General features: G+C 40.8%; 1 protein-coding gene across 2 annotated transcripts in view; it reads right to left on the bottom strand.

Annotated features, from left to right (window-relative positions):
• RELN (reelin) overlaps positions 1–14,665 on the bottom strand; it is a 494,116-nt gene extending 479,451 nt beyond the window's left edge. For both annotated transcript variants that reach the window (XM_057732969.1, XM_057732970.1), the window contains exon 1: positions 14,440–14,665. In XM_057732969.1, coding sequence (XP_057588952.1) covers positions 14,440–14,665 — 226 coding nt within the window. The remainder of the gene's footprint in view (positions 1–14,439) is intronic.
• Positions 14,666–15,703: the final 1,038 nt, after the last annotated feature.

The raw sequence follows: 15,703 nt of genomic DNA, 5'->3' as shown, positions 1-15,703 counted from the left end.
ACATTTGAATACAGACCTGAATGAGGAAGGGAGGAAGCGTCGGGCTATCTGGGGAACAGCACGCTAGAAAGGGGAACAGAAAGTGCAAAGGTCCTGGGATGGGACTGAGCCCCTTACGCGTCTGGAAAACAAAAAATAAGCCCTTGTGATTTCAGTGGAAGAGTAAAAGGAAAGTAATAAGATAACGAGGTCAGAAGAGTAACACAGAAGCCAGGTGCTATAGGCCTTATAGGCCACCCCAAGGACTTTCTCTTATTCTCAGGGTGACGGGAGCAACAAAAAGAATGGTTAGAATTACAAAGGATTTTATCGTTCAAATTCAGGCAATATTGTTGGGAAAACAGAGGCAGACCAGAGCTGTTCTGGGCAACTTGGTGGATTGGATGGTTGTCCTAGGTATGGAGCAGAGGGTTGGTTTTAACTGAATCACTCTGGCTGCTTGTGTTAAGACCAAAACAGTGACAAGCATTGAAGCAGGATAAGTGATCAGGGGCCTGCTGTAACCCAGGTGAGAGGGAATGGTGAAAACGGCAGATTCTGGGTGTGCTTTAATGTGAAGCCAGCTGGACGTAGGGATGGATCAGACATGGGATGTTAGGGAAAGAAGGTTTGGGGAATGAACAACTGTAAGGACTCAGTTGGCAATAATGGAGTTGAGGAAACTCGAGTAGGAGCTACTTTGGGGGGTGGCAGGTTGAGGGAAATGAAGCTCATTTGTGGGTATATTAAGTTTGAGATGCCAACAGACATCCACATGGAGATACTGAGTGCAGAGTAAGACACAAGAGTTCAGGAAGTTGTGAGAGAGTCACCAACATTGGCACTTAGAGCATCAGAATGGATGGCATCCCTAGGGAGATAGGGATGAAAAAGAGAAAAGGAGAAAGGACAGAGCCCTGGGTGCCCCAACGCCACAGAGTCAAGGAGAAGAAGAAGAAAGAGCAAAGGAGGACTGAAAGAAGCATCTGACTTCTTCCTAGTGAATATCGGGATGGTTTGTCTACAGTGATGCATGAAGGCAGAGGTATGTACTCACTAACTTACCTTTGACATTCCCTTGCAGGTCATTGACTGTTAAGATCCCTCGGTGTTTGATATAAAGAGAAAACACATCCCAGAGAATATGGGTTTCTTGTACAAGGACAGGAAATCTGTACAGCTTTGAGAAGAGCATTAGACGTTTTCACAAAAACACAAAAGCATGATAAGTCACTGTTAGGCTGGATCTATATGCATAATAAAAAGACAATTCTGCCCTCTGCCCCTAGCCTCCCAAAACATCAATAAAATCTTCCCATCTGATGAAGGATGCTATAGTACCCGAGAGAGCACTGCTTCTCCACATGGCCTGTGTTGCTATCCCAGAGGTCATTTCACACCTTTTTTTCCTTAAACGTTTATCGTGAATATGCTGGCACTCATCTCTTGTTTCTGCCTGCCTTACACCCACTCCCCCTTCTTTGGGGTAACTACCCCTCAGCATTCCTTCGGAAAGAAATAACCCTTTGACCTCAACATCCATCTCAGTGTGATGGCCATACCCCAGGCCAGCCAATGAAACTTGTGGTCCCAAGAATTAGAATTCAGTAACACAAGAAAGGAAAGGAGTTGGAGAGGATTCATCCAAACTGTGGGGCCAGAGAAGCCTGAAAATCAGGGGGGGAAAAGCCAGAAAATTTTAAAAAGTCAGAAAATCATGGTTCTTACCACCACGATTCCTTTAGCAGTTGACCACTCCCTGCTCCTTGATACACTATCATCATTTCTAAGTCTAATATTTGGATTTTCCTTCCATTCTGCAAGTTAATCCACCTCCTATTAATGAATTCCTTTAGCCCAAGTTAGCCAGAACCGGTTTCTGTGGCTGGCAGCCAGGGTACCCTGGCACACCTACCACTCTCCAAACTGTACAGCTCTGTGGTAGCTCATAATAAAACTCATAAATCTTCAAGTGGGTCCATTTCTCAACATAAGTAAAAATAAAGGTTTAGAGGCTATCGTAAGCAAAATAAAAGCTTAAGAAATTGTTTTATTTGGTAATATTCCAATAACCATCCTAAATTCTGATTGTAAATCTTTCTTTTACTGACACACATTTCTAAGGAAAAACATTCTTTTTATTCACTGGAAATATATATTTGTATTTAATTAATCAAAGTAATGGACTTTTCTTTTTTTACCAGTTGTTTCTACAGGATGACAACCAAGCATGTACCTCACTCAAGATGTCCCACTCTTTTATGTTTGCGGAGTCTTCATGTTTTTCATTATGTTGTAGAAACACATGGGATCCACTGGCCTAGCTGGGACAGGACAAACTTGTCTAGAGGTGCAAAAATCATTCGGCAATATGGGTCAAATCAATGAGTATTATTTTAATAACTGTGAAGTGTTTGATATCCAGAGCATTTGCATTTTACTTCAATGAATACAGATAGGTATCCCTTGGGAACTCATCATACCAATCTTGAATTTTAATTTATTGTAGTTTTCTATATGTTTAAAATATTTCACAATTTACCTGGAATTGAAGTGTCTGCCTCACAGTTTCTGTTAAAAGGCTGACATAAACCATTCATATTTGAGAGAAACAGTCTCAGCAATTTAATACCTGCATCAGGTCAGATCACCCCATAAGCAGCCTCTTGGTTTCCTATACCACCCTGGAGGCTCACTGAATTGCCATTAGAAGCTACAACATGGCACAGCTCACCAGCAAATGCTAAAGGGAGAAATGATCTGGTTTGTCCTGCCTGAGGAAAGAAATGATCTCTATGTGGACCTTCTCTACACTTTTTGTAATAGCTTTTTAAGGCTACTGTCCTGACGAATGGATAAAGAAGATGTGGCACATATATACAATGGAATATTACTCAGCCATAAAAAGGAATGAAATTGAGTTATTTGTGGTGAGGTGGATGGACCTGGAGGCTGTCATATAGAGTGAAGTAAGCCAGAAAGAGAAAAACAAATACCGTATGCTAACTCATATATATGGAATCTAAAAAAATGGTACTGATGAACCCAGTGGCAGGGCAAGAATAAAGACACAGATGTGGAGAACAGACTTGAGGACATGGGGAGGCAGGGAAGGAGAAGTTTAGACAGAGTGAAAGAGCAGTAATGACATTTATACACCACCAAATGTAAACAGCTAGTGGGAAGCAACGGACTAACACAGGGAGATCAACTCAGTGATTGCTGATGACCTAGGGGGGTGGGATAGGGAGAGTGGGAGGGAGGCTCAACAGGGAGGGGATATGGGGCTACATACATAAATGCAGCTGATTCGCTGTGTAGTACAGTGGAAACTGGCACAACAGTGTAAAGCTATTATACTCCAATAAAGATCAACAAGAAAAAAAAATGGCTACTGACCTTTTGTAACGTCCAATGAAGCAAATTTTTGTCTCCTAGTGAAAGCATGGGCCTCCCTTCAGGCCTTCTGAGAACCTCTGTGGGTTCCATACAGGAAGCTCCCACCCTGAATCTGTCCTCCAGCCTCTGATTTAGCCTCCACCAGGGGTCAGTGGCTTCTGGTTCAGATCTGATGGCAAACTTTGGGATAAACTATAATGGTGACAAATCAGGAAACACTGGTATTACTAACATAATTCACGTGTCCCCTCACCTGGTCACCACAAAACCTACGTGTGACCTCTGCCCTCCTTGGCAGGAGGTAAATTAATTAATTTGGGAACAGGGGCAGGAGAGGATGCTTAGCCCTTTTCTCCTCATTTAAATAAGCTCAATAGAAAGTGATTTTTAAAAATCTGATCCAGGTATGAAAAATAACCCTACAAAGGCAAGCACCAAACAAACATTATCCCACTGGTATCACTGTCACTGTGAGAGCAGACCTCTGACAAGTGAGCGGGTCAGACACTGCAGGAAGCTCTGGCTTGTCACCAGGACTTTCACCATGTACCCCCATCACTCAATTTCACAGGCTCTACCTGCAGACTGATAACACTTAAAGGAATTTCCTAAAGAAAGAAATATGTTCCAAAGAGATGAACTTCAATGAAAATCTTTTAAAATGTCTCTGCCTAAATTTATAGTTCTCCCGTTGTATTCATGTCCTTCTCAAGTTCTATTAGTGAGTCAGAGAGCAAATTTCCTATTTACTTGAAAATCTTCATTAAAATTATATTCATCAAAATGTTAAAAATAAATTTGAGCTAAATTTGCAAATCACTTTCTTATACTTTTATTTGTGATGATACTTTGAAAGCATGTTAACTCTCTTAGGTCAACAGTATACTAAATGATATCTTTGCTTTGTGCTTTATCTGGAAGGTGATGTCCAGTCAAGAAATACTTAGGACTAAAATTCTGGCCTTGTTTGGCATGGATATCATCTTTCTGGTTTGATTTTGCAATCTTTATTTTAAATAACAAAATTAGCTTTTACTTTTCCTTATTTTCTCTTTCTTAAAATGTCTTTTGTTACTTCTCATTATTATCCTTTTCTTGAAATAACTGTTATTTCTAAAAAGAAATGCACACCAGTTAAAAGTATGATTCTGGAACAAGATGGACTGAGAGCTACTGAATAATAGCTTTGTGATCCTTAGCAAAATACCTTTCTTTGACTTAGTTTCTACATCCACAAAGGAGGATAATAGTCCCGACCTCACGAGGTTGTTGTGAGAATTACATGAATTAATATCTGTAAAGCATATAGATCAGTACCTGATTTATATACATAGTAAGTGCTACCTTAGAGTGTGATACTGTTAATGTTGTTATTAACTTACTCCTAAGTTCGAGTTACCTTTTTAAAAAAATTTGATAGTATCAGTACTTAGAATGGGAGTGTGAACCCACTTTTCTAAAAAAGCATAAAACCAACTAATTTCTTTATATTCCTCTATCACAAACACTGGACATATAACATTTTTTTTGCAGGATGAGAATGCAGGAAGTGTTTACACGAGACAAGGAAGTAAGAAAAGATCTGGAACTATGATCATAGGATATTTCAACATTCATAACAGAGGTGGCCTAAACAAAAAAGACTACATGTTCCTGAAGGTAAGGCTGGAGTGTCTGTTTCCTCTGTCAATATGCAGCAAGCAGGAGAAATGACAAAGTTGGATTTGGTCCTAGAGGCTGAGCCAGACATAACAGACAAGGTTAAGGTTGGGGCAGAGCTCACATTCACAACTGTGTCACACATCTAAGTATTTTAAATGTCAACAGGATTTACATATGGTGATACTGCATTTTAGAGAGATAGGACTGACAGGAAACAAAGTTCATAAACAAATTCACTAGCATAAATTGTCAATTATAAGAAACTCCAGGAAGTGGAGGTTAGGCACAGATTACCTTCTCAAAACATTACTAAAAAGTTTTAAAATGCACTATCTTTGCCACCTGCAGAAGTAGCACATCTTGAAGGATATTCTGAAACTATATCATCAAAAGTGTCTTAGGAAATAGCCTAGTTCTATCAAGGTGACCAAAAGCAATTCTAAGGGAGAACCAGAGTAGTTCAGAGCTTAACACAGGAATTGTGACTGACCTAAAACAGAATGGAAACTGAGTCATTTGTGTGTTTAGAAGAAACAATCGGGATTGCACTCAGCTGTAAATAACAAGAAACTGACTGATCTTTCTTATGATACAAGAAGTCCAGAAGAGGTATTCCAGGGCTGATGCAGCTGCTCAAAGGTATAAATAAAGACCCAGGTTCCTTCTGAACTCCTGGTCCACCATCCTTAGCATGGCACCATTATCCTCAGGGTCACAAGATGGTTGTACCACATCTTGCCTAGAAGAAATAGGTAAGGGCAAAGCAAAAAGCAAGTATTTGCTAGGGAGTCCTTTTTAAAATCATCTGTTATCAATCTTGCTAAAGACTCTACTCAGTAGACTTCCACTGTATCTCACTAAATTATATGGCAGGGGAGCCTCAGAGGTGAGCATTTTTAACTAGACACATAGTTGTTCTCAAAATCAGTTAGTAAGAGAGTTTTAGCAATCACTGGATAGACAATGAGCAACGTAGGCCACATAACGAGGCACTGTGGAATCTAGAAAGAGGACCGTGTTCCTCCAATACCGTCTATGGAAGATGCCAACCAGCCCAGCTGACTTGGATTGGATGGAGAAGCTAGAAGCTGAAATCTGCCACTGAAATCATCTAACTCTATGCTGCCAAACAACCTACTAATACTCATCTGACCACCCATATAAACTTCATACAGTGGACAGACAGAACACACTGGCCAGTTAATGCCTTTATCCTGACAAGTATATTTTTTACTGTAAATGAACTAGCCTTCTACTTCACCACCTAACCATGTGTGGATTTCAGTTTCCTCAGTCAGTATCTGAGGGGTGAACTCTGGGTCCACTACCAAAATCAATTTCTCTTATTTCTAGTTTTGTTGAGATAGTTTTGTATTTTAAAATGATTTTACATGGGGCTGTAGACATATACTACAGGATTTAACAAAATACATTAAGCTAATGTTATTTACTTATCTTGGCATCTTTCCTAGACTACCACCTAAATACACAAAGTTTGGTTGTTATCATGGCCATCAACTAAGGAAAAATACTTAATTTAGGAACAGGAAGGTCTGACTTAGGAACTAGCTAAGCTAATAAATGTTCTGGTTAGACTAGAACTACAAAAATCAACTGTCTAATTCTAGGCAAGTCATATTTATTTTGGCTGGGAAGCACCTTCTGAGCATACATATTTGGTGATGAGGTGATCTGTTTTGTTTGTTTTACTTTTGTGACCCTCCTCAATACACTCAGTTTGGAATTTCCCTTGAAATGCGCCACATATTGAGAAGGCACAAAATGAACAGGCATGGGTGAAGAGCTCCTATCTGTATATACAATGCTTCAAATATCCTTCTCTAATGCTGGGTGATCGTACCAGATGATAATATCTACTATCTAATAAGCACCTGCCAGGTGCTTTACATGCATTACCTTATTTAATAACTGCAACCCTAAAATACGGATATTATTATTTCTACATTAGAAATTAGGAGACTGAGGCTGGGAGAGGGAAGGTAACTTGTTGAAAGCACACAACTAATAAGTGGCAGAGGAATGATAAACGTACACACAGGTCTCTCTACTGCCAAAGCTTGAACTCTTCCCACTACATCACTGTGCCTACCTAGACTTCTCTTTTTAGTTCAATAAGTCTGAGCTCTCAATCAAGGAATCTTTGAATTTTACACTGGGATAAACATCAGAGTTCACAGGTACAAAACAATAAAATAGGTTTTGTTGAAAAAAGACTGTGGAACTTACCCCAGAGCAACATACCTCCCTTCTTGACTCCCAATCTAGTGTTCATACCAAGATCCCCCACCCCCTTTTTGACTTGTCTGTTAAGTGCTAGCTACCTAAAAAGGTGGCATCACTATCTCACAGCTATGCAAGTGTTACGAGTCTTGACAAAGAGACCAGCAAGTAAAGGAGATAATCTGAGATGACTGAGGTGATGACAGAGATAGTCCTTCATCCATTTACTAGAAGAGTGTCTATGCATTCAAGCATTCAAAACATCTCCAAATTGAGATGCCTTTTAGATTCAAGCTAATTCAGTGTGCATTTTTCTAAATTCTACAGCTCTCACTCACGGTGTATGTATGTGCTTCCATGCACAAACTTCTGATTCTGCAGTTTGACCCCATAGCTGACAGTGGGAAAACAGCTAACTCAGAATTAAACAGCTACCGTCTTGAAAGTTCTTCTGAGAGATTTTTCAGTGTAGGAGGAAAAGCCTACTTTCCTACTAGGAATAACTAACCCATGATTTTTAAAAAGGGCAAGTACACGTCACAGAAAGATAATGTTAATTTTTTGAGAGAAATACAAATACCTACTCACTCACTTTTATTATTGTAAACATCCAATGAGAACAAGGTATATTAATTATATTTTTATATATACACACACACACATATACATATACATACTAATTTTTACATGTATAGTTAGAGGACAGAAAAGGGATGGAGCTGGTGACAGGAAATCTGAAGGGAAGAAAGAAAAAGAATTGAAGGAGCAAAGGGATCACGTTGTGAAGCAGAAAAAAGGAAGGAAGAGGAGAGGGAAGACATGCAGGGAGGGAGCAAAAGAAGAAGAAAATGAGAAAATTTCGAAGGAGGAAGAGAGGGGCCATGGAAGAAAGCAGGTGAAATACAGTTGGAAGGAGAGAGGGGCAGAGCAGGAAAAGCAGAGAGAAACGATTCTGAGGTGCATGTAAGCACTTACAGGTAAACTACTATTACTCCTTCTTCATGTCACTCTGTATGTGGGCACCAGCGTACATCAATAACCAGGGCTATTTGAAACACTCATGAGTTCTCTTATAGTTTCAAAGAATGCTTTAATCAATAAAATTTAATTTATTTTGTCTTCCAAAGTTTTACGTTTCTAAGAAAAGCTGAATTAGCATTAAAAGATATCCTAGATTTTCAATGTTTACTTGGGAACCTCAGAACTCCTATGACTATCTTTGTGGCATTCAAAAGCTGTCTAATTATCTTAGCTTTGGTTTTTGAATGATTAAAGCTACCCTCAGCCACAAATCAACATCTGTAAATTTATAGTGATCCTTCCACACACCCCCAAATCCAGTTGCTACACTTAGCTCCTACAGGAGATAGAATAAAGAAGGAAAAAAATATATGTAGTTTTAGAGAAGCACACATGTTGGAAATAATTGGTTAACCTGTAGGCACAGCATTCAACTCATCAGAAGCTCTGCCTTCAATGAGATGGGCATGGCAGGTGACCAAGGCGAAAATTACTTTCTAAGCTACACAACTGACACCAAAGTGAGATCACTTGATATGGAATTTCCCGGAGCCAAGAATATTTTTTTAATACGTCTTTCCTATGTTTAAACAGTCATTATGAAAACTTCATATTTGAAAATTCAATTCCAATTTCTGAAAATGTGTTTTTAATACTTTGTTTAAGGTTGATAAGACTGTAATTATACAATTTGGTTCTTTTATAAATAACTCTAAAATCGGTGGGGTAGAGGTAGGGTGGATTAATCACCCAAATTATTCTTGAAGTCAAAATATTCAGATAAATGAATTTTCCTTTTCATATGTGTATGTCATTACCCAGACATAGTTTAAAGCACTTCTGCATACAGTGACCCTGCCCATTCTAACCAAATGCACTGAGTGTAGGGCTATCCATTTTTTCTACTTCTATACGGCATAAGGAACTTTAAAAAAAAAGAAAGAACTTTATATTTTTGTGTGAAAATATAATACAAGATTTTTTTAAATGCCAATGTTCAAAAAGTACCAGTAGCTCAATTTATTTATGCTTTTCTAATGTAAAGGCTAACTGAAATATATTTCAAATATATATGTATCAGCAACTATTTGTGAAGATTTAAGACATAATAAATAACTGCCAAAGTGTCATGTGAAGTCATCGGAAGAACAATTATGGCTTAATATGCAACATATCCTAAATAACTGATAATGTAAGGTTCTCAGATCATCTATAGAGTTGACCAATTGCAGAGAGGGAAAAAAATAAATCAAAGATAGGTTTTAGATATTGCCTTTTGAATGAAACTGATTTTGAAAAATTTGAAAGTCAACAGTATTGACTTTAAAGTCTTGTGAAAATACCTATCACTTACTTTTTAAAGATAAAAAGACAAATTTATTGGAATAAGATGGTTCTGTAAAAAATACACTTATATGATTATGATACAACTTTCTTATTTTATTCTTTAACATTTTTAATGAAAATAAAAATAATAGTTTAAAATATTCATAAAAATGGGAGGGAAATATTCTAATTAAATAATTTCTAGTAATGCAGTGCTATGACTGAAGTAAGAATATCTGCCTAAATTAGATGTTTTCAATTATGATTCTAAAGACCTGACATTTTTAGTTTATGATTAGATTTGAAATTCACACAGGGAATATATATTAAAGCAATATTTACATGATTTAAGAAACAATCTGAACCACACCAGTAAAATGTTTCAAATAAATTGTAATGAGTGAGATGAAATATAAGACAAGTAGAGAAAAATGCTTAAAATGCTCAATTTTCATAGTCATATACAAGCAGGACATAGCTGCAGTACACTTATAAATTGCATTTGACAAATGATTCTGAGAGTTTAAATATGCTGATTCCAGAATCAGAGACATGTAAAGAACAGATATCCACTCACCCAGCCAACAACCCAGTTACCTTAGCAAATAACTTTAATTCAAATTTTTAAAAAAAATCATTCCTTTGAAAGGAATTTAATCTGGAGTATATTAACAAAAATTATGTCTGACATACATATCATTCCAGTACTTGAAAAGTCATTACATTGCACTGCCTTTGAACGGTGATTTTCAAATAGCAACCAGGTGATTCCAGAACACATGTATGTATAATAGGAATACTGGTAATTGTCACAACAAAATACCCTAAATACTTTATCCTGATTATATCTTTTTTAGGTAAACGTTCTGTTTTAGCAGTTGAAATTGATTTTCCCACCCACACCACAATATGATTAAATAAATAATAGAATGAAAATGTAGCATGAAAGAACTAGCAATAGTGATACTGGATTTACAAAATACAATCAAATATCCTTTTTAAAGCACAGTGCTTTATTACCAATTCAGTTCTGCTTAAGACAGAATTTTTTTTCTCAATCAATATTTTAGAGCGTATTTTTCACTGTAATGGAACATTTCCCCCACCTTATGCTACTGTAATAATGGGGATTCTAGTCTTTTCAAAAATTCAGATAAACTGTCTCACCACAGCTCAAGCACTTTCCACAGACTCATTTACTTATGCTTGGCTTTCATAATAATGTATTCTCTTATGCCTGACCTTTCCTTTCTGATGGTGACTGAATAAAGTCCAACTTGTGAATAAGCAGGTCCTTATTATTGGATTTAAGTGTTACCCAAAAGTCTTTCTATCTCAAAATATACTTTCTGCCTGCTCAGTGATGCCAAAATTCTTTTAAACAAAAGAGGAAAAACATCTTTCCACAGTTGTAATTAAGACTGTGGGAGAATATAACATTGATAAGTCACAGTTACTACAAAGTGGTGGAGGAGAAGGTTTAAACAAAAGCCTGAGGAGTGGGGCTGAGGAAACGGAATTATCAGGGGGAAGGTAAGGTGCAGACATCAACTCAACCTTTGCATGTTTCACAATACTGCCCTGGTCCCTAGGAGAAGGAGCAGTGAATCACCAGGCGTGGCGGAGAAAGAGAAATAGCTACCTGACTGGACTATCTGGGTTCTCATTTCTTATTTTCCTATCATTTTCAACTTTCTTACCCCCACCCCCCAAAAAATTCAGGTTTGGGCCTGGAAACCACATTGCGGAAATTGACCATATTTGGGGATTTGTGCAAAAAAAGGAAATTCAAGGGAAAAAAATATCCTGACCCTGAGATTTTTCTAATTCAACATAATCTATATACACATATATATACTTATACATATATATAACCTCTTATTGCTGAGCTTCTAAATTACATTGTACTCATCATGCAGACACCATAGTTCACTGTGACTAACGATGTCATCTCAAAAAAGTCACAGACAACAGATTTTAAAAGATATAGGAAGATGACAACAGAGGTACCAACTGAACAAGAGATGAGAACGAGCTGAAGTAACCAACACTGTTTACAGAGTTGCCAAATCTGCAGACAGATGGATATACTACTTAACATTGGAAATATCTGACAATTCTGTTAGAAACATGAATTTCAAATTCTTTTGTGTTATATTTTTGTTGCTTTTTTTTTTCAAAAGATTGTCAACAAAAATCTTGAAATAAATATGACACATACAGAGACCCATAATACTGAACTCTGACTTTTGCCTCTCCATTTCATACTCTGTCACACAACACAAGTCTCAGAGGGCAGCTGACACACCCTGATGTACAGTCATGTTCTGTGTTGGGTACCACTGTACATACCAGCCCTATCTCAAGGCATTCTTTTAGGTAAAAAAGTAACAGCCATTAACTGTACCCAAAAATCATTCCTTCAAATGCTGAGTTCAATGTAAATCATAGATAAGACTGAGTTTTCCTGACAGAGCTGTTACATTTTTTTTCCTTTTTAAAAAATAGATTTATTTTTTAGAGCAATTTTACATTTACGACATAGCTGTTACATTTTAAAGATTTAAAAGATTAGAAATAAAGTCTCAAGCTAATATTTTACATATTTCTTAGTTTTAAAAAATTTTGGCTGAATAACCTCCTAATTCGGTTTCATGCAAAATGAGCTAACCACAAAAGTATATTAGGTTAAGTTTTCCTATCATCTCTTCAATTCTTAAATAGATGTTACATAATTAATTTGTAACATTAATTTCCAACAGTGTAAAAGAAAGGAGACATGTAAGCATCATTTCATTTTTAAACATTTCTTCTATCTGTAGAAAATTTTACAAGGAAAAACTTACTGAAGGCCTATAACTACAGCCAGTTTCAAAATCTGAATATTTGACAAAACAGGTAACAGGAATTTAAAATCTTACAACAACCAAGATTATAATAATAATTTGATCTTCTTAAATTTACATAATAAAATCTCTCTGCCTTTTCTGGTGATAGAAGAGGTAGAAATTGAGACTTTCCCCTACAATGTGCAACTTGAAGTATTACACTACATTCTTACTCTCTATCATTTATTCCTTTTGGACTTAGGATGTGATTATGGTCAGTCTTAGGCTGACTTATATTTGCTAGCTTTATAGCAAAGCAAAGGCTATGTCATATTTTCGTATTTTTAAGTTTTCTATGCTGGCACCTTACAAAGGATATGGAAAACAGGGAAAAATAAAAAAAAAAGATTTCGTATTATCACAGGTCTTCCATCACAGCCTGACAATCACACCTTTTAGCCCAGCCTTGACTCACTTACCTACCACTCTCACTTAGAGCTAATAACAGGCAAGAACCTTTACTAGAGGTCACGCCAAATGACAGTCTCAATCAGTCAGTCTTTGGGTGAGGTCTGGGTTGCCATCATATTGGCTGGTCCTTCTCCTTAAAAGATTCTCATGAACTCAAAAACACCAGACTGTTCTTGGGAAGAGAATACAATAAGCACTTTAAAGAAAGGGACTATAATATTCCAAAGTCTAAAATTCCACCGAATTAGACTCCTGCTTTACAGACAAGGCTGCCACCATGCCACAAGAAAGTTGTAAAAGCACTATTTTAAATCTCTAGAAAGCATTTGTTTAGGCTAAACATTTTAAAGCAGATATGAAGGGCTTTTTAAATAGAAAACTTAAGGATTCTTATCATTTTTATATCCATGTTTATCTGAAATGCCAGCTGCTCTGAGGATTATCTCCTGCTACGCCAATAACTGTTAGCCTACAAGAGATGGAAACTATAACATGAAATCACTAGACAATAGTTCCTATTTGGTTGGGTATCAGTATTTTTGCCTTGAAATTCTAAGTAAATAGTGCCTGTCACCGCTTAAAATCTCCATAGAAGTGAAACATTCAGAAGTTCCAGCGGAAATAACAGAAAATAGACAATATCTTACTTCCCCACCTATTCGATTTACTAGCTTAAAATACCAAAAATGCGCGCACTACATAAAATTCTATTGCTTGCGGCTAAACTGTACTTCTTCGATCACGTTTAATGTTGATGAAGGACTCCATAATGATCCTTTTTTAAAAAGGACTTTTAACTTATAAGGAACTTCCAGTCCCTACCTGGAAATTAAAGCCATGCAGATTAAAGACACAGTCATGAATAAACATCACAGAGATCATTCTGAAGACAAGTAGCATGTTACAAGTAAGAGAGGATTCAGAAAAAAAGCACCATCTCCTGACATTTTAAACGCCGCCCTTAAAAGAACACAGCGCTGGAAGCAGCCGCTCCCTGTCAGGAGGGCTGTTTGACACTGAAGGAAACGAGAGGGACCCCTGGCTGGGGAGCAGCGGGAACTTTGAGGCGGGCGGGCGACGGCGCGGGGCGGCCGCGGACCCGGGCGCGTCAATCTGTCACCAGCCGGCCCGCAAAGCCCAGCGCCCCCCGGGTGCCCTCCAGGGGGAACCGGGAGCAGGACAAAGATCTGGAACCCAAGGACTCGGGTTAAGGAAGCAAGATACGCGGATTCATTCCAGCGTCAGCCGCCAGAACCACGAGTGAGGAGAAAAGAGCCCGAGAATTCTCTGGCGTTTCTCACCGGAACCAGCTCCTTACCCGGAGACGCGTGTGGCGTGGGGAGAGCGGGGCGAATAAACCCCAACTCGCGACTCTATACCCCACTAACTTTGTTCTTCCCTCCCCCCTCAGAGCTCAACGTCGAGGTTCTCGTTTAAATGGCCCCGTGGAATAAGGAAAGGGATAATAGAAAGCTGCGCTGGGAGGCGAGCGCGGAGATGCTGTGGTACCTACCATGGTATTCTTGTCCCGGTACGTAGTAGGTGGGGTGGCCCGCAATGTGCAGGGAAATGAGCACCTCGCCCTGCTCCCCATCCCCTTCCAGCTCCCCGTGGTGGGTGCACAAGAAAAAGAAGGGCGAAAAGCGGGGGTAGTAGCCCCCCGCCGCGCGCGCCCTCAGCGTCGCCCCCAGCAACAGCGCCAGGAGGAAAGTCCGCGGGGCCCAGGCGCTGCGCTCCATGCCGCCGCCGCCGCGCGCCCCGAGCGCCGCTCTCTCATTCAGTTTTGGAGGCGCCGGGGCGGGAGAGCCGCGTGGAGAGAAGGCGAGGGGGCGGCAGCGGGAGCAGAGCGGGCTCGGGCGCGGAGCCCCGCCGGGAAGTTCCGCGGGAGACGGCGGCTCCCAAAGTTTCTTTGGGCCGGGCTGCGGACGCCGAGAGCGCGTCGTCCCCTGCCTCGGTGCGCCGCCGCGTCGCCGCCGCCGCCGCCTCTGCGCGACGCCCCTCGGCCGGGCCTGGGAAAGCGCCCGCCCCCCTCCACACCTTCTTAAAGCCCCGGGCGCCGAGTCCCCCCCCCGCCGCCGCCACCACACGTGTCCCGGCCGCTCCCCCGCCCCCGCGCGGCGCGCAGCGCGCGCGCCCACCCGGCCCCCGCCCACTCGGGCTCGCTCGCCGCACCTCGCGCGGCGCGGGGCGCACGCCTGTCCGGGCCCCGGCTCCCAGTTCGCACCCGGAAGGGCCCCAGAGGAACGCGAGTCGGGTGGCCGGGTGGGTGGGGTTCGGGGGCCACAGGGTCCGTGAATCTGCAGTGAGGGACTTGAACGCCTCAGAGAGGGGGAGAGAGAGACCCTCCCGCCCAGCTGTCTGGAGAAGCAAAAGGAGAGGACGGTCCCCTTTGGCCCTCAGATTTCCCTCTTTTTCCTCAGCGGAGGCGCGCGGGAAGGAGAGGGGCGGTGGGGACGGGAGCTGGCGCGGGCTCCTTTGTCTGCGCCGGCTGCGCCCCGCGCCCTCGCCCCTCGAGGGTCGCCCGCCTCGGAGCCCCGGCGGCCCGCGCTCGCTCTAGGGATCCGCCCGCGGCCCCGAACCGCGAGGGGCCCCTGCGCTTCTTTCCCACCCAAGCCTCGCGTCCCTCCCGCTGGGCCCCCGCCCGCCCCGCTCCTCGCCGCAGCGACCAGGCCTCATCTGTACCCTGATCTAAAATGAGATTAAGCGAAAGTAGAATTGGCAGCCTCGAGTGGTGCCTGGAAATGGTGATTTGTGCCACCCGCGTGTGGGGAATTGTG

The sequence above is a fragment of the Hippopotamus amphibius genome, chromosome 4, assembly GCF_030028045.1.
Source record: "Hippopotamus amphibius kiboko isolate mHipAmp2 chromosome 4, mHipAmp2.hap2, whole genome shotgun sequence".
Lineage (NCBI taxonomy): Eukaryota > Metazoa > Chordata > Mammalia > Artiodactyla > Hippopotamidae > Hippopotamus > Hippopotamus amphibius.
Note: the sequence above shows the minus strand (reverse complement) of the source record. Positions and strands in the feature narration are given on the sequence as shown.